Source organism: Amborella trichopoda, chromosome 6, assembly GCF_054954075.1.
Source record: "Amborella trichopoda isolate Santa Cruz 75 chromosome 6, AtrichopodaSantaCruz75HAP2 v2.0, whole genome shotgun sequence".
In the NCBI taxonomy this organism is placed as follows: domain Eukaryota; kingdom Viridiplantae; phylum Streptophyta; class Magnoliopsida; order Amborellales; family Amborellaceae; genus Amborella; species Amborella trichopoda.
The window spans coordinates 37,497,309-37,520,327 of record NC_142341.1 but is presented as its reverse complement, the minus strand read 5'-3'; the positions used below and the strand labels follow the sequence as shown (position 1 = coordinate 37,520,327).

The 23,019-nt window shown below is 34.2% G+C and overlaps 2 protein-coding genes across 15 annotated transcripts; both read left to right on the top strand.

The window, feature by feature from the left end:
* Positions 1-1,683: 1,683 nt before the first annotated feature.
* On the top strand, positions 1,684-10,486 carry LOC105420717 (uncharacterized). Of its 14 annotated transcripts, XR_016058247.1 has the most exons (6): positions 1,752-2,194; positions 2,384-2,424; positions 8,030-8,068; positions 8,147-8,283; positions 8,428-8,471; positions 10,115-10,486. XR_016058247.1 is itself a non-coding variant. In XM_020667691.2 (4 exons), exons 1-4 carry the CDS (start codon positions 1,958-1,960, stop codon positions 10,152-10,154), a joined length of 360 nt encoding a protein of 119 aa, XP_020523350.1. In that variant the 5' UTR covers positions 1,684-1,957; the 3' UTR covers positions 10,155-10,486. The 14 variants fall into 14 exon arrangements, 3 of the variants coding, with proteins under 3 accessions (XP_020523350.1, XP_020523351.1, XP_020523353.1); XR_016058246.1 differs by lacking the exon at positions 2,384-2,424 and having other exon boundaries at positions 1,684-2,194; XR_016058248.1 differs by lacking the exon at positions 8,147-8,283.
* A 6,626-nt stretch (positions 10,487-17,112) lies between these two features.
* LOC148781734 (uncharacterized) lies at positions 17,113-18,928 on the top strand. The gene is made up of 2 exons (XM_088870888.1): positions 17,113-17,664; positions 18,359-18,928. The coding sequence occupies exons 1-2, from the start codon at positions 17,113-17,115 to the stop codon at positions 18,926-18,928; spliced, it is 1,122 nt and encodes a 373-aa protein (XP_088727014.1).
* Positions 18,929-23,019: the final 4,091 nt, after the last annotated feature.

The window sequence follows — 23,019 nt, the reverse complement described above, 5'->3', positions numbered from 1 at the left end:
AATAATACTAACATTATGAAAATAATATTGTTTCATAAGAATATTATGAGAGAGAGAAAATAATTGTTATGAGATAATAATACTAACATTACGAAAATAATATTATTTTCATTGAGAATATTATGAGAGAGAGAAAATGATTGTTATGAGATAATAATACTAACATTATGAAAATAATATTATTTTCATTGAGAATATTATGAGAGAGAGAAAATAATTGTTATGAGATAATAATATTAACATTATGAGAATAATATTGTCTTCATTGAGAATATTATGAGAGAGAGAAAGTAATTGTTATGAGATAGTAATACTAACATTATGAGAATAATATTGTCTTCATGAGAATATTATGAGAGAGAAAATAATTGTTATAAGATAATAATACTAACATTATGAAAATAATATTGTTTCATGAGAATATTATGAGAGAGAAAAATAATTGTTATAAGATAATAATACTAACATTATGAAAATAATATTGTTTCATGAGAATATTATGAGAGAGAGAAAATAATTGTTATGAGATAATAATACTAACATTACGAAAATAATGTTATTTTCATTGAGAATATTATGAGAGAGAGAAAATAATTGTTATGAGATAATAATATTAACATTATGAGAATAATATTGTCTTCATTGAGAATATTATGAGAGAGAGAAAATAATTGTTATGAGATAGTAATACTAACATTATGAGAATAATATTGTCTTCATGAGAATATTATGAGAGAGAAAAATAATTGTTATAAGATAATACTACTAACATTATGAAAATAATATTGTTTCATGAGAATATTATTCGAGAGAAAAATAATTGTTATGAGAGAGAAAGAAGACTTACATAGAGAGAGATGAAAAAACTTGATGAGCTTTGATGATTGCTCATGTGGGGAGAATGATACTTTAAAGTGGGGGAGGATACTCTTCCACTTGACGCCTCTCAAAGTATTTGCCATCTTATACCATATTATTTTAATTAAATATTTTTTTTAAGTAAAAAAAAAAAAAAAAAAGTGGAAATAAGAAGTTTTGTAAAAGAATGGCCCTATCATGTATTCATATCGTAATAAATTAGCATTCAAAACTATATATATATATATATATATATATATATATATATATATATATATATATATATATATATATATATATATATATATATTATATATCATTTTATTATTATTATTATATTTTATATTATTTTATTATTATTATTATTATTATTTGAGTTTCCAAAATTTAGATTGGGGGGAAAAGTTTTATAGAGCTGAGGCTCTAAACAATCAACTTAAATCCTACCCCAAAAATTTTACTTGAAGAGGTTGTTTTGATGATCAGATATCCTTAAATTGATCATCTCGACATCAAGGTGCATGGACATGAGAAAATAATGGATTTCAAGTTTTGAAAATAGTATATATTGTAATGCATTTTTAAACCGTCAATTTTCAAGATTTTCAAGTTTTTATTGATCTGTCGATTTGCACCATTTTTAAAGCTTTAAATTTTATAAATAAAGATGAAAATATATTTTAAGGCTATCACAAAGATTTTCAATATCTAAACCATATTTTTTGATACTATTTGACTGTAGGCTGTAATTTGATTGTTTAGAGCTTAAGCACTATACAAACCGCACCATAAAAAAAAATGGTCCGATTAATCTTGACCGAACGTGAAATATGATAGCTGAGGTGTCTGACAAAGGTTTGCCTTTAGCCTCCTCTCTCACTTTATCACTCTTTATGAGCGCTTCATCTGCCCTCGTCTGATTATTTTACTCATTTGACCAGTAAACCCTTTTGCTCTCTACATGTACTTCTCCCTCTTCACTCTCCTGTGTTTCTCTCACCCTCTTCTGCTCAATCGCTTCTCCATTTTCTCTTTCGACGGTTTGTTTCTGGTTTGTACGGTGGGCAACGCTGGTTGCCCTCAGAGTTTGTAGCCGAGGATGCTCTCTGGTAAGAGAACAAGAGATTTCCTTCCCCGCGAGTTTCCCTATGGTGATGGACCCTATCGGGTCGATCTTGACTCTATCCTGAGCTCTCCTGTCGAGCCTGAGAGTGATGAAGAGGACTATCTATCAGGTTTAGCTCAGAGGATGGCTGGTTCTGTTCTCGATGATGATGAAAAGGTGCATATGGAGCAGTTTTCATGGGTTGGAGATGGAGGGTTTGGAAATCAGAAGGTTCTATTTTAGAGAGAGAACTTGTGCTCGACCATGCTTACTCTTTTGGGTCTGGTTTTTCTTTCAAATGGGTTCTCTGAATCTTTCAGTTTAAGAAATTATTAGTTTGATTTTGTAAGTTTTTGGTCATGAGTTATTCTCGTGGGTTCAATGAAAGATTTTTTTGGGTTGATTTCTGGTTTTACACAGCTATTTTCATGGGAGTTGCAGGTATAAATGATCGTTCCAAGGTGAGTCTCTCTTTGAATCTTGATCATGTACGCATCATGGTAGATTGTATGCACAATGTTTTCTTCCATAGCAATATTTTCCAGGAATCATTATGTGACCTCTTTTCTCAATTGCAATTGAAATCTCTCTCTCTCTCTCTCTCTATGTCTCTCGTTCTTTCCCTCTGATTAGTGGTAAACTTATGCATCAGGACGTAGGGTTAACGAAAACTATCTCATAAATTAATCATCTTTAAGAATTTGTACCATAATTTCTCAATTGTGAATACAATCTTGAAATCCAGTAATCATGTTTACTGTAAAAGAAAGAGGGTCCTGAGAGTTTGGGCAATAACAGAGGGCTGGGCTTACCCTGGGACAAGCTGGAGAGACCCATATCATTTAGACGGACTTTTCATTTCTCAGGTGGAGCTTTGAGAAGAGAGAATGAAAGGTTTTCTAGAGAGAGAAAATTTTTAGAGATAGAGAAAGAAGAGTGTGTCTTTTATGTTCTACAGTGGTTCTTCATTTGCAACTGAAAAAAATGCAGAGTCCTTTTAACAGGAACAATCTTTTAGTTACTTAAGGGCTTGTTTAGTTCATACATAGAAAAGCACGCAGTGATTTTTTCTATGTGAAAGCTACACTTTCATGTTTGGTTGGGGTGAAGTGCTGGGTAAAATTGTCGTGTGGTAAATTATTTGGCCTTTTTTTCTTATGCCATTCTCCTCTCTCTCTCACATTCATTCTCGCTTCCATACTCTCTCTTAAGCCATTCCAAACACTACCATTCCATCCTTCCCACCGCCCAATTCCAAACCTTACCCACTCTCCCTCTCTCCACCTTCAAACAAAAACTGATTTTTTTCTTTTTTTGTGTTTATATTCACTTCGGGTATAGGCTTACGTAAATTTGTTCAATGGATGAGATTATCCATGAAAAATTAATATCTGGATCTAGGCTTTCTTATGCAGCAAAAACATCAAGTGAATTTAACAAAGTCGTGGCTGTAATTTGTGTGATCTCTACACTGCTACTGCTATTTTTCTGCAGCAGAAAAATCAGTAGTATGCTTTCGATTTCATAATATTTTCATAATCTTTGTAACACCAAACTCTATCTATTCATTTGTCTATGAATAGAGAATCATTTAGATTGAATAAGAGATCATTGGAGTTTTGGCATTATTGGGTCATTTTCTGTTGTTTTTGCAGCCAAGCAAAGCAATAGTGAAATATTCACTTTTATAAATCTAGTTTAAATCAAGTTGGGTCAAGTTTTATGTTGGGATTGTCTCATCTCTATGCAGCAATGCATTGGATGATTTGGTGTTGTTGTTTGTTCCTAAATTTATTTCTTTTCATGATTATTCATCAGAAATGTATACAATGAGATCATTTAGTTTTGATGTAGGGAGGTCACAATCATTGCTGACCATTAGATTTGAATTTCTCTTGTCACACTTTAGTCTATTGGATTTTACATCCGATAGCTAAAAGCGATTGTGACCTTCCTATGGCAAAAATAAATGGTCTCACTGGCCGAAAGGACGTGGATGCGGCGACTCTGAGCGAGTCAAATCGACGACGCACGACGGACAAGGCGAGGAGGAGAACATAGAATAAGAAAGAGGACCCAGGATGCCCAGTGCTCTCTGAACGAAAGGATTGCTCCAAGCAAGAAAGTTGTCTTCTCTAAAATAAGAGACATAGTGGTTTGGTTGTCTTGTCAGTCTTCTCTAAATAAGATAGAGAAATAGATGTTTGGTTGTCTTCTATCTATGGTCTTCTACTTACTCGATCGGTGTACTCCCTCGAGGATTCTATGATGGTCGGTGTACTTCCTCCCTATAGGAGTCATTAGGGATGCTCCTTAATGAAAGCAAAGGAGAGATGTTACTCACTAGGTAACAAAAGCAAGGGAATTGGTCTTTCGGTGGGTGTCCTCCCTCGAGGATCAGGGGTAGTAGCTCGGATTCGTCTTCGCCTTACTCATTCGGTTCCCTCACTCACGGCTCAGGGCTCAGAAAGCAGAAGCAGCTGCCTTCGAGTCTTCCTCATTTGGCGCGAGGAACTTGAAGGAGGCTTCCAAGGAAGTATAGTGAGTGATTAGGGACTCCGTGAAGCAATAAGCTATAACAAGAAAACAAAAAGAAAAGGAACAAGGAACCTTTCTACTAGAAAGCAACTGGTTGTCGTTGAATGTATTGGGCGAAGATAGGAATTCCCCTTGCTTTGTTTTCGCTCTGCTCGTGCGTGGCACTCCTTGCTTGTGGAGCGGCATACCGGAAAAAGAAGGATTGCCTTTATATATTGCCGTCACCGGACTATGAAAAAGGAGTCGAAGCCTTTCACTTTTTTCAGGGGGGTGCCTAATGAAAATTATAGAATGGTCTAGTATAGGCCTTTCGTGACTCAAACTGCTGCTACACTCTCCTACTACAACAGGCTTAGCCACTTAGTGGCGGTAAGCAAGCTATCTTGCATTGCATTCTAAAGCTCGAAGCTTAGCCAATTATTGCCTCTCTTATGCGCATAGATATGGTCTGGCGTTTTTGTTTGCCTGAACTTTTCTGCTCTTCTATTTTTGTATGTTATTTTCTTGTGAATTTGGAGTTGAGGTTCATACTCCGTATGAGCTAAATTTTATACATTACAAAACTAGAGTTTTACAATCTACTATGTGTTCGTTGATACAAATAGTAGGCAATTGATGACCTAATGTGGGCTGAATTTGAAACCATTGATCATACTCCTCTTTACTCAAGTTTATAACTTAATTTTCCTAATACTGTATATCTTCTTTGTTCAGTTAAGTAAACTATCTATTCCAACATTCACATGTATCTCCTTGTGTTAGAATCTTTGCCTTCTGTTGTGGTCTAATATATTGAGTTTCTACACATATTGTTTGATTTTGTCTAATTCAATGATTCAATATTGCATCACATGACTTTTTGGAATGTTTTAAACTTGGGAGACCAACGAAGGGGGGTTTTCAGAAAGGGTGGATGAATTTCTATCATAAACAGGCCTTGTTGGTCATTGCATTTATTTGAATGATGGATTGATTTGTTATGCATCAATGTCTTTTTTTATATGTATGATAATTTGTTGCATTTATTTGAATGATGGTTTGATTTTTATGCGTCAATGCTTTTCTGTAGTCTATATACTCTATTTGTTTTTTGCAATTGTTCCCTTTAGTCCATATACACTATTAACAATGTATATGTACCTCCATATACACTATTAACATTGTATATTGTGCATTTACACTGTTAATAGTTTATATGGACTATTAACAGTCCATGAACCTCACTTTCAAGTATGTATAGTCCATATATGCTGTTAATAGTGTATCACTGTATATAGACTGTTAATACTCGTAAACCTCACTCTCAAGTGTATACACTCAACATATATTGTTAACACTGTGTATGGATTGTATACATTGCTAACATTGTTTTAAATGCGGACCGCCCAACGCCTGGGTGGCTGCCTAGGCGCTCCAGAAGGCCTGGGGGCATCGCCTAGGCCTAGGCGGCCAAACTAGGCGGATATCCTTGGGAACCCGCCTAGGCGCCCGCCTGAACCTGCCTGGGCGCCTGCCCGGGCCGCCGCCGAGGGCCTGTGCCCTGCCCTGGGGCGGAAATGCGGCTCCTTGAGGGTATTTTTGGGTCATTTTTTTAATACTAAAAGGCAAAATTATGGGTTTTAGGTTCATTTGAAACCTAAAACCCGAGGCTATTTTAGAGAGAGAAAACCCCAAAACAAAATTTTTTTCTATTGGGCTGCCCAGGGTTTGGGTGCCCGCCTAAGCGCTGGGCAGCCTGGACCCCCCCCCCCCCCGACCACCTAGGTGCTGCCCAGCGCTTTTGAAACACTTACGGCTAACAATGTATATGGACTAGTTAACAATGTATATACACATTGTTTAACAATTAGAATGAATTGTACTGTTTGGGCTGTCCATTCCATACTCACAGTTAACAATGTGTATAAACTGTTAACAATCAAACTGTCTATATGGATTGTCAACAGTCCATACACACTGTTAACACTGTATATGGGCGTATATGTACCATAAACACACTGTTAACAATGTGTGTGGACTGTTAACAGTGTTTGTGGACTGTTAACAGTGTATATGGACCGTCAGCAGTCCATATTCACTGTTAACTGTGTTATGAACTGTTAACAGTGCTTATCCAATGTTAACTGTTTTTATACACTATTACCTGTGTTGATGGACTTTTAATGTTCCATACACACTGTTAACAATTTGTATGGACCCTTAACAATCCATATATAGTGCATGGACTGTTAACAATGTAACAGTGTATATGGATGTATATGTACGGTTAACACACTGTTAACAATCTGCGTGGACTGTTAACAATGTATATGGACTATTAATGGTCCATATATACTGTGAACTTTAGTTATGGAGTATGAACTGTTAACAGTGTTTATCCTTTGTTAACTGTTTTTATGGACTGTTTAACTTTTTGATTTTTTTACACTGTTCACTGTGTAATGTTGTTGAGCGCACATTTGGTTTATAGAAGGTGCTGTTCCTAATATTAAAGAAGCAAATTCGCTATCCATTTCAAACTCAAGCTAGCATTGTCATTGCAACATGTATAGTACATAACTATATCAGGATGACAAGAGGTGGTCATTGATGAGGAGTCAAGGTTTGAAAACATTGCATTAGAATATGCTGATCAAATGCTGCAAGCGACCATATGTTATCAGGACAGGGATGACATCAATTCAAAGTCACACGATGAAATTGCTAATGCAATGTGGGAACCATAACGAAATAGTGTTCAGGATGTAGTAGTTGTGCCGGTTTCACGTTCTTTTTTTTTTTTTTATTGCACTTTTTCAACTTGTACATCTTTCATGGATTTTAAGGGTGGATATGGACATGGCATGTTTAAGATGTAGTTATGCTTTCGGAATTGAAGACTTTTAATAGATTTTGTACTTCAAATATTTCTTTATTAATCTTTAAGAGAGAGAGAGATCTCAAAATATTCTTTGATTATTTAACCAAGGCATGGTGCTTGTATAATTTAATAAAGTAAATCAAACTTATGATCTAAACTATCGTTTTTTTTAAACATAACATAAATCGATTGTTTTCAAGAAATCGTCTTAATTGGATGGACGTTGATATCCAATTATCAGCATTGAATTAAAAAAACAGGTATTAATCCAGATTCCAGGAGACAATTTATTAAATAGGTTACTGAACATAAGAAACTGGTTAATTAGGAATTCCAAACATGTGAACCGAACATGGAAAAAGACATGAATGAATAATTCTTTCATAGCAAATTGTTTTAATAGGAAAATTGGTTTACATATGCAGACTTTTTCGTATGAACCAAACCGGCCCTTAGGGTGTAAAATTGGCTTGTGTTTCTTTGAATTGTCAATGTTGCTTTTTGTTTTGGTTTTATTTGCTTAGGTATGGTGTGTTGGTGACGGGTTTGAAGGAAAGGTTATGTTTATTGCTTAATTCATGTCTTACCTTATTATTGAACCTCAAATTTATGCTCTGATTTTGTTTTTATTGTACATATTATTTCTTAATTTGTTTATTTACTTGCAGTTGGAGCACATTGCATATGGTAGTAAAATAGTTACAAAGGTGTGTTGTAATTGTTCATTTTGCCAAATGTTGTAATGATAGACCAATGATATGTAGACCTTTTTATCTCAACAACAGTGGAGACCAGCTTGAACACCATCAAGTTTTATGGATGGACGGTGTTGGAGGGATAGCGAGGCTGACCAAGACGTAAAGGACCTGAAGTGGTGGTCTACCTCTCTCGCCAACAATATCCATCCATTGAGTCAATGGTGGTAGGCTGGTTTCAACCCTTGTTTCGGTATATTTGGATCTAGGTTATCATCCCTATAGACTAATATATGTTTTGTACTTATGAAACAGAAATAGAATGTTAATAAGGTTGTATTTATATACTAATTGTGTACTTGTTTTAGCAGGGTCTACAATCTGGCATAGGAGGTATCGGAAAAAATAAAAACAGGTGTGTAACTCTCTCCTCTCCCAATAGAGACTCTAACTCTCTTCTTATCAACAAGATAAGGGCTTCCTTGCTACAAACCGTACCGTATACAAACCGTATGACCTTGTCCCTCGATCAAATTGTTAGGGCCCACATATCCTTCAATTTAGCCCCCACGATTTCTATATTCTTTCACTTTTTCTCATTTAATATGCTTACTTTTTTCCTTTTTGATAATTCATAGGTTAATGGGTAGTGGTGTGCTAAATTATTTATGTTGGCTTTGTGAAGGTATCTTGGCTGCTTGTGAATCTCTCTATCTATTATGGTTTTGTCCCCACTTTATTATCAGCAGCTATGGCTAATTTACTCAATGATTTCTTAAAAGCTTTAGGTTATGTTTATGGTTTAGCATGGCATGAATATTTGTTTCTCTTTTATTGAAGTACGAGTTCAAGTAATGAATGTTTGTTTCTCTATATCTCTCATAATGGTTCTTTACAAAGTAGTAGCAGCGGTAGTTAGTAGTAGTACTAAAAATAGTTGGAGAATATTTGTGGTGACAACAACAAAAAAAAAAAGCAATATAAATTGGAAAAAGTTTATATAGAGCCTAGGTTCTAAACTATCAAATAAGAGCCTACATCAAAAATTTCACTAGAAGAGGTTATTTTAATGCCTAAATATCCTCAAATTGATCATCTTGACATCAAGATGCATTAACATTAAAGAAAATGGATTCAAGTTTTGAAAATAGGGCGTCTTGTAATGCATTTTTGGATCGTGAATTTTCAAGATTTTCAAGTTTCCATAGATTTGCTAGATCTACACTATGTTTGAAGTTTTAAATTTTATAATTAGAGATGAAAATTTATTTGAAGGCTATCATAAAGATTTCCAGTATTGAAACCACATTTCTCGATACTATTTGAAGGTGGGCAATGTTCGAAAATTCGGCCACCCGACCGCCTAGGCGAAAAAAGTTTTTGCTGTCTGGGCGGGTACATTAGGCGTTTTTGCTTTTGGGGGCCTGCCTAGGTGGTCTAGGTGGCCCCTAGGCTCTATTTTTTGGTCGCCCTGTGACAACTTGTGGGCGGCAGAAAAAACCCTCGGGTGAAGGTAAAATACGTAATTCCTCCCCCCCCCCCTCATAAACAGGGGGGAGAGGGTTTTAGGGGTATTCTAAACCCCCAATAGAAAGATCTTTACCTGATGAACATGTCTCTAAAAGAGGTGATTCTTAGAAGCTCATCTGACATTAGCAACAATATACTCTTCATTTGGTGGCAAGATATATTGGACAAGGTTCGCATGTACTATTTTTTTGATATGCATTATTTTTGTATGAGGCAAGCGGTTTATGAATATTAATCATCCAAGAGTTGCTTGAGAAGCCCTTATGATACATAGAGGGGTCGGGTGACATAAGTCTTCTCAAACACATCCTTGTTGATTCTTTCAAATTGATTGTTTAGCAAGTTACATGCAGTCAAATCTGCTCGTAATGTGAAACGAGACACAAAAGAAGTATTGGAGCCATTAAATTGTTTTTAAACGCGAGACATTTTTTAAAGGAGGAAGTAAAAGGGAGCTAAAATATGTGGTTTAATTTTACTCCATTGTCTGACGAAATCTCTTATCTTTTTTTTCTTTGTTTCTTACAGCTTGGAGACAACTCTACGGAGCGGAGCTTTTAGTATTTGACCACTGGGATTGCATTATGTTGGGCATCAACAATAAGAAATATTACATAAACATTATAGAAATGAGGCCAAACTTCAACTATTTGTATTGTTGACACAGACTGTGAATTGGAATCCAATTATGATCCATGTGAAGTGGATTTTGTATTACTTGATCCAATTATGATCTTTATTATGCATTTTATCCAAATGTTCTTTTACTGGAATATTTTTTAGAGTCCCAACTGTTGTAAACGATTTATGCATCCTATCTAAACGATTCATAGTAAGAATTTAAGGAAAACTTGTATCATTTATTGATTATCAATAGAAAGTAAATCATTTCTTCGCTCTTATCCACTCTTATCCAATGTGGTCTGATCATATGATGAGTGATTGTGTATGCTAGATTAAGTAAAACTTACTGCAGTGTTTTCAAATGAACGGAGCTTTTTATGTTTGTTAGTAGGCCGTAGTCACCGGGCTCCAAACTTCGAATCACCATTTTTTATCGATCGATGAATTGAATAAAAACTCGACGCCTACATTAAAATTCACTCTGCTTTAAATTTGCCCATCTATGTTTGATTCTTGTGAGATAGGTCTCTGATTTCAGTGGATCATAATTTTAGACGTTATACTCTGGATTCCATTTGTTAGCCTTTGGTATCTAATTGGATCATAATTTTAGACGTTATACTCTGGACTTCATTTGTTACCTTTTGAACTACACCATTACTGTGGAATACGAAGTGGTACCCATTTATGTAGGTTTGTAGTTACTAAGTTAGGAAATAACAATAGGAATTATGCTGCCGAGCTCGCCTATGTAGAAATGCAGGCCTCTTAATAAATCTATTTTTGAGATGGATTTTAAGACTTAATTTATAAGGACATATAATCTCTAACTTGGAGATCATGAATATGAAAAAATAAATAAATTTTAAAAATTAAAAGTAATAATTCTAGTAAGAAAATATTTGGACTGTTAGTTTCCATTGTTTTTAGATGGAACACCTACTTGCATCCATATTTAAGATAGATGCTTTATACTTTCCGGACCCATATGTAGAAATGCGCTCCAGCCCACATGAAACAATTTTGCATAGTAGAAAATTGAGAATAAGTTAGTTTTGGTTTAGAAAATTAACAACAAATTGGTAATAAGTTAGTTTTGGTTTAGAAAATTAACAACAAAAAGATGGGGCTATAGGGTTTGCCAAAAATTAGGTAAGTTAAAAAAAAAAAAAAAAATTTAAAAAATGTAGTAAAATTTTTGATGTGCGTACATGACAAAATAAAATATGGGTGTGACCTGAATCACTTTTTCTTACATTGTCAACTAGCAATTGGGGGAATGCAATTTTTGGGGAATATCAAAGAAGGTTTTTTTTTAGAATTTGTTTTTGAATTATAAAATACGTGCTGATTTTGGAGTTTTTAATAAATTCCAAAAAAATAAAAAATTCTTTGAAGTAATTGTGTTTTAATCTGTATGGGCTAGAATTCCTAAGATCCTTGGATATGATTGGTCCAAAATGAATGCATAATCTCGTGGAAAATTTATCTTCTTTTGCTAGAAGATAGGTTTTAATTTTAAAGTTGCGTGATTTGATTTGGTTTAATTTCTAAATATTTAATAAAACTCATGGGTATATGAGATAAGAAATTAGTTTATATTTGGTTAAGTAATAGATTTATTTCCTCTCTCATCTCTAAGTTAATATAAAAGGGGCTAGTAGGTCAGAGGGAGCTTTCTACGTGACCCCACCCACATATGTGAATCTTGGTCTCAGCCGTCAGATATGAGTAGATGGCTAAGGTGGCTTGAGTCGCAACGTGACAAGCTAGCTGTTAACTATCAGATCTTGATAAGGGATCATAGCTATTTATTTTTTATTTTTATTCTACAAATAATTTTGAAGCAAAATTTGGGGCAAGAGTAAATTTGACAGGGGCACGCATGATAAAAATAATAAAAGTATTTCTGATCATGAAAAATTATCAGAATACCACTAAAAATGTAGGGATGCCCAAAATTTCATCCGAAGTGTTTTGTAATAAATAAATAAATAGATAGTGTTTGGCATGAACAATAGTAGGTGTTCGATGCAAATCGAACGGCTAAGAAGTTGAGTCACATATAACTTACATGTTGTTGGGTTCACATAGAAATATATCCCAGTAGGTCAGGGTTCCAAGAAGAGGGCTAAGTGATTTTATGGGCAGCGTCATTTTATATTAATTGTATAAAAATTCCAGCTGGGTTTTCCCATTATTATTTTTATGTTTATGTGGGCGACTTGCATTCATTCTTGATTTGGTTTGGCCAACCGTATTCTTATTTATTTGGAAAAATTATAGATACCCCTATTCATGCCTTGTAATCAATGCCTACCCTCCGCACCTTTTAATTCACACCACCACTAACTTTAGTACTATTTATTATTGTTTCTAATTCCCAAATAAGAAATTAGCGTTTTTAAGAAGAAAATACCCACCCATTATGTATAAACCCATATTCATTCTCATCTCTTCGCTCTCTTAAGGATTTTAATATTTTTAGAGACTTTCTTTCTAGAAACTTGAAATTTGAAATAATTTATATATTTAATTTTTTTGATATAATTTATGATGCAGAAACTTTAAGGGAATAGCAAAATCAGCAAGGAACAAAGCTACATATACGCATGATACAAATAAACCTAATGTCTCTTCTCTACACCTAAGCTAGAGTTGCAAAAGCATAAGCTTTTCGTTCTCTTTCAATTGCTAAAAATCATGTGGAATAATCCCTTTAAAGCCTAATACTCCTCTTATATATTATAATTTAATGTTTAAAGTACAAAAAGTATCCAAACATACCATATATCCTAACTTAAACTTAAAATTAATAATAATAGTATCCAAACATACCATATATCCAAACTTAAACTTAATCCATCATTCTCCCTTATTTGGAGAAAACTCGTCTTCGGGTTTAGAAGTGTGCTAAAATGAATTCAACATCAAAATCACAAATTTCAACGTTCTTTTTCTTAATTGGTTCAAATATTGTTCGTGCTAAAAATAATTCCCAGAGAAATGGATCTCGGTGTGTATATGGAGGAATCGGTGCAACTTTTTCTAGTCTTTAGAGGTTTTCTAGACATCCATTTCTACTTTCTGAAATCAAGGCCACAATTTGTGGTTTATGAGTTGACCACGTTTCAATTACATTACCCTGATTTCAATACCCTAAATTTCTTGAAAGTTCTACTTCTTCATTATTAATGAGATCTTCAAAAGCCATGATTTGGATCAGTCCTCTTGCCGCCTTCTCTCTAGATTCTTCACCCTCTCCCAAAATATCTTCATCATCATTTCGATCTTTCTCATAGATTAGAGGTCATAAGAGATTTTGTTGTTCATCTGAGTATATCAAAGATTGATGGTGAATCTTAATCTACAATTAGTTGATTTCTGATGCTATCGGTATCAAAATCAATAATCTCATCCTTCAAATCGAAAACCATAAAGTGATGTTCTCCAAGTCTAGGTCTTCTATCGTTATCCTCAATACATGATTCCACACACGGTATACAAAATTGAAAAAGCTTGTACTCGATATCCTTTTGGGTTGACAGATCACCATTGTCTTGCTCATTATTAAAGCTCGCGAATTACTACAACAACTATTGAATTTGCCTTTCAAGTTCATCGATTATGTCATTTCTGAGATCATAGAGTGGTATGAAACCTCCCCTTGCATAGCCGCTTCTTGTCACCATGAGAATCATCGAAATCACAAACTCTAAGCAAGTGATCAATAAAACAGTTGAAATTAGCAAGATCTAGGCTTTGTTGTTGATCTAGGGTACAAAAATCAACGCTACAGTACCATCCGTATACTACTACAGTAACTTCCATACACTACAATAACAACTTCTTTACACTGCTATAGTACCTTTCATGTAGATTGCAGATTCTGATACCAATTTGATGCAAAAAATTTTGATAGAACAGTAAAAATCAACAAGGAATAAACCAAACACAAACATAATTAAAAAAAATCAAGGGTATCATCTCCAAATCCAAGTGAGTGATGCAAAAGCCTAAGTTTTTATTTCTCTTTTAATTTCTAAAAATCATGTGGAATGACACCGTTAAAGCTCACACACCTCTTATATATTATAATTTAAGATTTCAAGTACAGAAATTTTAAAAATAAATAATACATTGAACCATAATCATAATTTAAACTTAAAATTTATGATGACAAATTTACCCATGTGAGCAGTACTCGTGAACAGTAATTATGAATAATACTCATAAATTAAATAAAAAACAAAAGCTCTAGAATCTCTAAAAAACTAAACAACTTAGAAATAAACTCTAAAATGATAATATAGATCCTTCACAATTGAATAAAAATTTAAAATAAAAATAATTTTGCCCTCCATCAATTTCTTTCTCTAAAAAAAGTGAGATACCTTCTCACTTTAAAACTTGAAATTTGAGATATTTTATCTTTCTAAAAATTTCAAGATAATTTGTTTCTCTAGAAATTCAACATTTGAGATAGTTTATCTCTCTAAAAATTTTGAGATAGTTTCTTTTTAAAATTTCAAATTTCAAATTTCAATTTGTTAGAGAAAGAAAGAGGGAAACTATCTTAAATACATGAGGGTATTCTCGTCCTAACAGTTGCTTCTTTACTTTGGGGATGGATGCAAAAATAAATATCACTGAGTTTAGTGGCATGATATAAAAAATATTAGAGGGTGGCATCCCTAGAAAGTGTGGTCATGGAGGGTCCTTATGCAGATATATCTCTCTTATAACTCAAAATTGCAATTTTCATTGGGATAAGTTCATTTTCACTTACCGTGGCCATGGATAGAGTATTTTTGGGGTGAACTATGTAAATTGTGTACCTTTGTAGTATGTATTTTATATCTTCTTTATTTTTATTTTATTTTTGAATGTTAACTATTACTGTCATTAAATAAAGGGCACGGTTTGTATAGAACCTAGGCTCTAAACAATTAAATTAGAGCCTACCCTCAAATAGTGTCAAGAAATGTGGTTTCAATATTGGAAATCTTTGTTATAGCCTTAAAATATATTTTATCTTTATTTATAAAGTTTAAAGGTTAAAATGGTGTAGATTGACAGATCTATGAAAACTTAAAAATCTTGAAAATTGATGGTCCAAAAATGCGTTATGAAATACAATATTTTCAAAACTCAAAATCCAAATTTTTTCTCATGTCCATGCATCTTGATATTGAGATGATCAATTTGAGGATATTTGGGCATCAAAACAACCTCTTCTAGTAAAATTTTTGAGGTAAGCTTTAATTTAATTGTTTAGAGCCTCGGCTCTTTATAAACTTATCCCTTATATAAAAGGAGACAAGCTTCAACAATACAACCGTAAACACTAAGAGGAATAAATAGATAGATACTAATCCCTACTTCCAAGAATGACCGACCTAGATTTCCAAACCGCAGACAACCCTAATGCTCGAAGGATTCACCATTACCAGCTAGCTAATAACCTCAACAAGGCCACAAAAAGTAGCTTCCTCGTACATCAAACTCTCTTATTTCCTCTCCTTGACTCGAGCCACTCACCAACACCCTCTAAAGCACCATCCCTTTAACAAGAATCTTGCAAGACGGGGTTGGAGGGACACGTAACCTACACTAGTCTGCTTTATTTCTCGCATACTTATTATCTTTATCTTTTTCGATTTTAAATTTAGCCACATATACGATAAGTGAAATGCCATTATCAAATGTCTAATTTTGTAAACATGGGGTTCATGATTAACTTACATAGTTGTGGTCGAATTACCCTTTTAGTTGCCATTTTAGATATCTAGTTACTATTCACACACTAAAAAAAAGTCATTGCTTCAGGAGTAGGGTTGGCAATGGGCTGGGCAGCTTGACCTAAAAAGGGCCTGGGCAACAAAGCCTGGCTCAATAGCCAAACAAAGGCTAGTGCCAACCCAATTTGGTCTGGCCAGGGCTGGCCTGCTTTTGCTCTTGTTTTTTCTTCATTTTTTTTGGCACGGTCCAACCCTTTTAGGGTCAGGGCCGGGCCTATGGTGATAAGGACCTAGCTAGGGCTGACCTAGTCCACCCTTATTTTTAAGTAATGAGAATTGAAACCCTTGATTTACTCCTAAATGGTTATTCTTAAATAGGCATTCAAAACATGATGTTTTATTAAAAGTTGAAACGTACTAATTTTAGTTTTTATGTGATGGACTATAGGTGTCATCAACAACTTAAGTTACATTAAAATACTTGGAGTCTTTCGCACATCTTCCCAAAACGAAGTCAATAGTTCTTGGGTGGATTTGGAGCTTCAAATAGTTGATTTTGATAACTTTTGGCGATCCAATAGACAAGGTTTGCACTGACATCGATTTAATTTTAATATTTTTAAGGTATTATCATATTTGAAAGAGGGTTTTGATTTTATTTTGCTATAACATATTATGCTATGAATCATGTGTTTTTTCTTTTATGTTTTTTTTTTTTTTTTTTCTTTTACGGTATATTTACATGTTTGTAGTTAAAAGATTGATTTGTTTGGTGATTTATTGATTTTTTCTCACTTGGACCATAAAATTGAGCATATATCGTATTCTTTTATGAATAATTGATTCTTTTTTTATACAATGTGTCTTATTTTGATATTCTATTTTTTTATATTTTAGTTTATTTGATAAATAACTGATTATGTGATATCTTAATAGATTAAGTCTTATGTGAAAGTAAAACTAAAGTCTTAAAATGTCTTATATATTCAATTATTCATTTAAGTCTTATGGTTAAGTAGTAGTTAGTATCTTAGGCATAATGGCTTCTAATGCATCAAGTAGGCAAACTTGATGGCTTCTAATGCATCAAGTAGGCAAACTGATTCATTGAGGATAATAGCATCTAATGCATCAAGTAGGTAAACTGATTCATTGAGGATAATGGCTTCTAATGCATCAAGTTGGCAAACTGATCCAGGTTGGAAGTATGGAGCTTGTCCAAATCCTCTTGACAAGAATAGGATCGAGTGCAAGTTTTGTAAAAATTGTTATAATGCTGGCATCAATAGATTGAAGAAGCATTTAGCCGGAATTAAAGGGGATGTGGCATCATGCACTCTAGTGCTTGCTGAGGTCAAGAGAGAGATGCTAGAGAACTTGGAGGGGGTGAGAGCCAAAAAACATGAGGTGAGATTAACACGAGATCAACTTGTAGGGGTTATAAATATAAGTGGAGATCAAAGAGAGGAAGAAGACATCTACATTGAGGTTGGTACTTCTAGTAGGCCAAGAACAAGAGGGCCTATGGATGCTTTCTTGCCTCACCCTGATCCTGAGGGATTACCACGAGAAAGGGGTCAGACAAGCTTAGAGATCCATATAAAGAAGGACCAAAGAGAAAGGGTCATCCAATATCTAGGGAGGTGGATGTTCCAAGCAGGCATTTCTTTTAATGCCGCTAACTTGAATAACTTCCAGGCTATGTTGGAAGCAGTGAGCTAGTTTGGGCCAAGGTTGAGGCCTCCAACTGCTTATAAGCTTAAAGGGCCAGTACTCAAGAAAGAAGTGAAGATTATGAACAACTACTTGAAGACCCACAATGATGAGTGGGGTGTATATGGTTGCACAATAATGACCGATGGCTGGAGTAATAAGAGGCGCAGAAGCATCATGAATTTGATGGTGAATTGTCCATTAGGGATAATGTTCAAGAGGTCTATTGATGCTTCAGACAAGTCCCATGAGGCACATTTCATTTTTAATTTGGTGGGCCAGTGTATAGAGGAGATAGAGAAAGATAAAGTGGTCCAAGTTGTGACCGATAGGTATTTTGCTAATATGGTGGCCGTTAGATTATTTATGGATAAGAAGCCACATATTTTATGATCCCCTTGTGCAGTACATTGCATATACCTCATGCTTTGGTATGAGGATGATGTTCAGGACAACCATCGAAAAGGCACAGAAAGTCACAATTTATTTGTACAGCCACACTCAAGTCTACATTTTAGTTTTGAGTATTTTTAATGCATTGATTTATTGAGGGTTATTTGCTTAACTTACAGAATTCTATGTTGGTCAGGTCTTAGCCATGATGAGATAGTTTATTGAGGACATAGACTTGGTGAGGCCTAGGGTGACTAGATTTTCCACCTTATACTTGTCTTTGTAATCTTTATATGAGCAGAATGGCAAATTGAGGTCTATGTTTGTGTCTGAGGATTGGACAAAGTCCAAGTGGTGCAAGAAAGCTGATGGAAGAGTTGTTTGTGACATCGTCACAGACTCAAGATTTTGGAACCATGTCAATTATGCCTTGTTAGTCTTTCAACCTTTAGTAAAGGTTCTCAAAGTGGTTGACGCTGAGAAGAAACCTGCTATGGGGCACATCTATAAAGCTATGCTTGATGCGAAGGAAGAAATCAAGAGATGTTTGGGGGATGAAAAGAGATATGAGCCATTTTTTAAGATTATTGAAGACAAATGGAACACTCATCTTGAGAAGCCCCAACACTTAGCAGGATACTACCTTAAATCTACTCTCTTTGACACCAATGCTGAAGTACACAACATGCCTGAGTTCATGGATGATTTCAACCAGTACAATATGAAGCTCAACCTTGATCCTGACATGCAGGATAAGGCAATGATGGACTTCGATTTGTATGGGCTCGCTACTGAATCTCTAGGTAAGGAGTTGGCAATCAGGAAAATGTCCAAGACCTCCCTTGGTAAGTTTAGAACTTCTTCAATTTGATTTACAATTTGAGTATTTAATTTCAATTAACCAGATGTCCAGATTGCTAATTTACTAAATTACTACATTCACAATTTTACATTCACATGAAATAGGTGCATGGTGGATGGGCACCCTCATTTGAGGCAGATGGCCATGAAAATACTAAATTTGACTTGCAGTTTTTCTGGATGTGAGCACAACTTCAGCACCTTTGAAATGATAATATTACTTATTAAGTTAATGTCATACATACTTAGTAGTAGACTAGTTAGAACTTAGTAAGTTAGTAACTAAGTGAGTTTTTTCTATTAGGTGCATACAAACAAGAGGAATAGACTAGAGCAAAAATGACTGAACGACCTAGTCTTTGTTCAATATAATCAGAAATTGCAAGAGAGCTATCATCTGCTGGAGCACAATCAAAGGGAGGCTATTGAAGCTTTTGATATCGATGACACATGCGAGTGGATGGTCGATGCCAGAGACTTGTATGATTGTCTCATCTGTAAATATGTTATGTGATCGTACTCATTGTAGTATTGTATTGTTGTACTAATATGTTTTCATTTATTTAATTATCACAAGGAGTTTGGGGCTCTAAAATTGCCTTAAAACTCCAAGGCTATAAACCATGCCCTAAGAACTCCCATATTTTTTTATGTTTGGGGTGGGGGGTTTCATTTTGGTGAGGGCACCTAGGCGGGCGCCTGAATTTGTTTTTTTGAACATTGAAGGTGGGCTCTACTGTGATTGTTTAGAGCCTCAGCTATATACAATCACACCCATATAAATTTCATCTCATCTTAATACATTAATAGCAATTGTGTTAGGTGTTTATTGCAAAAGAGCTGTCAATAAGACAAAGGTTTCATTTCATGTTGATCCACTTTTTCTTTTTAAATAAGACATGAAATCTTGTGTTCTATAATCATTAATTAGGGCAGCTTTCTATGCGTCCCTTACTGCATAAAACTTATATACTTCTTCCTATCCAACGATCCATTCTGAATGGATGGCTGAGATGGCCACAATCATAATGTCATGTTTCCAAACTATTTTATTTGTAAGTGTTTTTTGAGAAAAATAACGTAAATATCAGCTATATTTACTGTTATTATGGGATAACATCCAAGTTTCTGTTATTACATCTATACTTATTTTTTCAACTTCCTAACTTTTTTCTTTTAAAAAAGATGGAACTACCCATTTTCGGTTTTTTAAAAACCAAAATCTTTAAAATTTTCACTTTTTCAAGACACAAAAACTACGCGTTGTCTTTTTTTCAAAACAGTGCTTCAACTAAATTCGGTTTTTGAAAAATCGCAAAACAACTTAATTCGGTTTTTCAAAAACTGAAATCCTTTTTCGTTCCTAAAAACCCTGTTGCTCAAGTAGATTAGGAGTTAGCTTTTTTTAGGTAATTCAGTGGGGAAGACAGGCCCCTACCCATTTTTCAAATAGATTAAGAGTTAGCCCATTTTTTCAAGTAGATTAGGACTTAGCTTTTTGAAGGTATTAGTGGGGTGATGTTAGCGACGAGAATGGAAACCACAATGTGGTGACTATGGTGTGGGGTGTTACCACCACGACCCAAGCCCCATTACCTCACAAGAAAGTCTACTCCAATTTTTGGACTTTATTTGATGGATTTTGACGGATTTCAGATCTATAGTGAAGATATGCTTTTTTTTTTTTTTTTTTTTTGAAAATGTTGATTTGAGGTTCAATTTTAGATTTCTAGAATGTATAAGATGTTGATTTAGAGTTTCATAGTTAGTACAAAATATCGATTTAGGATTTATTTGACAGATTTAATAGATTTAGGGTTGCACATGAGAAACTGAAGTCAGTATTATCCTACTCAGTTTAGTTGTACCTTATAGCTGTTGTCATCCCTATTTCTCTATCTCTCAACAGTGTTTGGGTGGTCCGCAATTATTTAGGCTATGCATGCGTATATCTTTACTTGAAGCCCCTTACATCATCATGTTCTTTCTCTCAATTGCTTATAATGAGCTCTATTTATGTGTCCATGTGAATCTAATGGTGTTCCTCTCTCATTATCTCTGCACTTTCCTCATTCTCTAGTTTTTTAATTTTGTTGTGCATGTATATGTGCTCTCCTTTAGATATTTCTGACCTTCTATTTCTTTGGAGAGTTTAGCCTGAAAGAAATGTTGGAATGATCAATTGGCAAACCTCGTTGTAGAAATTTTAAAGATAATCATTTTTTTTGTAAAGTAATTTTGTAGTAATTTCAAATTTGTCATAAATTTCTATCAGTTAATTATCTTTCTTTCTAGAACGAATAATTACTGAAAAATGTTATTGGTCAAGTTTATACATCCATGTAATTTACCTTTATTGCTTTGATGACTTTCCACAATGTCTTTTTCTCTAGTGTTGTTATAGTAATTTCTTTTGACCTTTGTGTTATTAACTTTTTGTTCTTCTAATGTTAATCTTTCCTCAATTACAATGGTAAAGTTTATATGTTCATGCGTGTTTTCCTCAATTCAACAGTTATATTACTAATTATTTTTCTGCTTTCAAGGGGTTAGATGGTTTGAGAAATATTAGTGGCCAAGTTTATGTGTTCATGTATTTTCTGTTATTTTTTACTCAGTCTTACAATAAATTATTGTTTTATTGTGATTTCTTATACATTTAAAGATTAGGTATTTATATTTTTTATAATAATTGACTGTAACTTAGGCACTGCACTTTATGATTAAGTTTTGCATATGTAACCTTGTGATTGACATGGTGACCATATGGGGTTCTAGTGTTCATGGATCATATCCATCCAGATAGGGGATACCTGGGAGGTCCCGGGGAACCCAGTTTATTACACCTGCATAAGCAACATGCATCTTATTATCTAGGGGACGGACATGTATATGAATATATTCATCTTTTCTGTCCATTAGTTCGTTATTTTTTAGTAAATTGTAGCCTGTTTAAACATCATACGGGCAATATATGTGTTTGTATTGTGACCCATGTGTTGTTTATTTGTTGTATTTAAGGAAAAATTAAAAATAAGAATTGATGAGAAAACACATCAATTGGGCGATTGACATCTAATCAATGAGCAAGTTCAACTAGTGAATACATCTGGATTGGTTGTTTTATCTATTATCCAGCCATATCAAATAGACCATCCCTTGGTTGCAACAAATGTAGAGAGGTAGCGTTTTAATACCAATTCTTTTCATTACAATATTCAAATTGGTGAGATGACACCTACATTATTTGATGCTCACGAGATCCTGGGTCTGGCTGTAGTGACTACCGAGAGTTTATAGAAAACCAGTTGGGTGAAGTCCCCACTGACGATAGCTTTGCGGTCATCAAGCACTCATGGTTGAAGGTTAAATTTCGTAGATTGCCACCTGATATTGGCCCTCTAGACGTTCTTTAGTACATCCATGCCTACCTACTCTTCTTCATCAGCGGCACCATTTTCTTAGATGCATCGCAGGCAACGGTACCAACTAGGTATTTGCAATTCTTGAGGATATTGAGCAAGTTGACATATATGCTTGAGGTGTTGCAACCCTTGCTTATCGGTATCGTTCCCTCGAAAATTTTTATACTTTTAAATGAAGACATTTTAGTGGTTCAGCCACTCTTATGCAGGTAAATCATATTTTTTCATATCTTACATAAGCATAATAGTTCAAGCTAGTTTTCAAAAATAATTACAGCTTATCATATTTGATATAATGCAATGCTGGTCCTATGAGCATATTATGCATATGAGGCCCATACAATATAGTATCCCTCTTCATTTGTCTAGAGCAAAAAGATGGGAGTCGGCAAATAATTATTATGGCAATCTATATAACCTTATGTCTCCCATAAGGCAGGAATTCGATAGCCTCAAATCTAATGAAGTTAGACTAAATTCGAATTCGATAGCCTCAAATCTAATTAAGTTAGACTAAATTCGAATGTTTTTAAGTATTTTATTATTTGATTTGATTTTGATTGTTTTTAAGTATTTGTAGTTATTTGTTAACTGTCTGTCGTATGTGGGATTTCAAATCATATGACAGGTAATATGAAATCTCTATTTTAAGCCTAATGCTATCATTTATGATAAT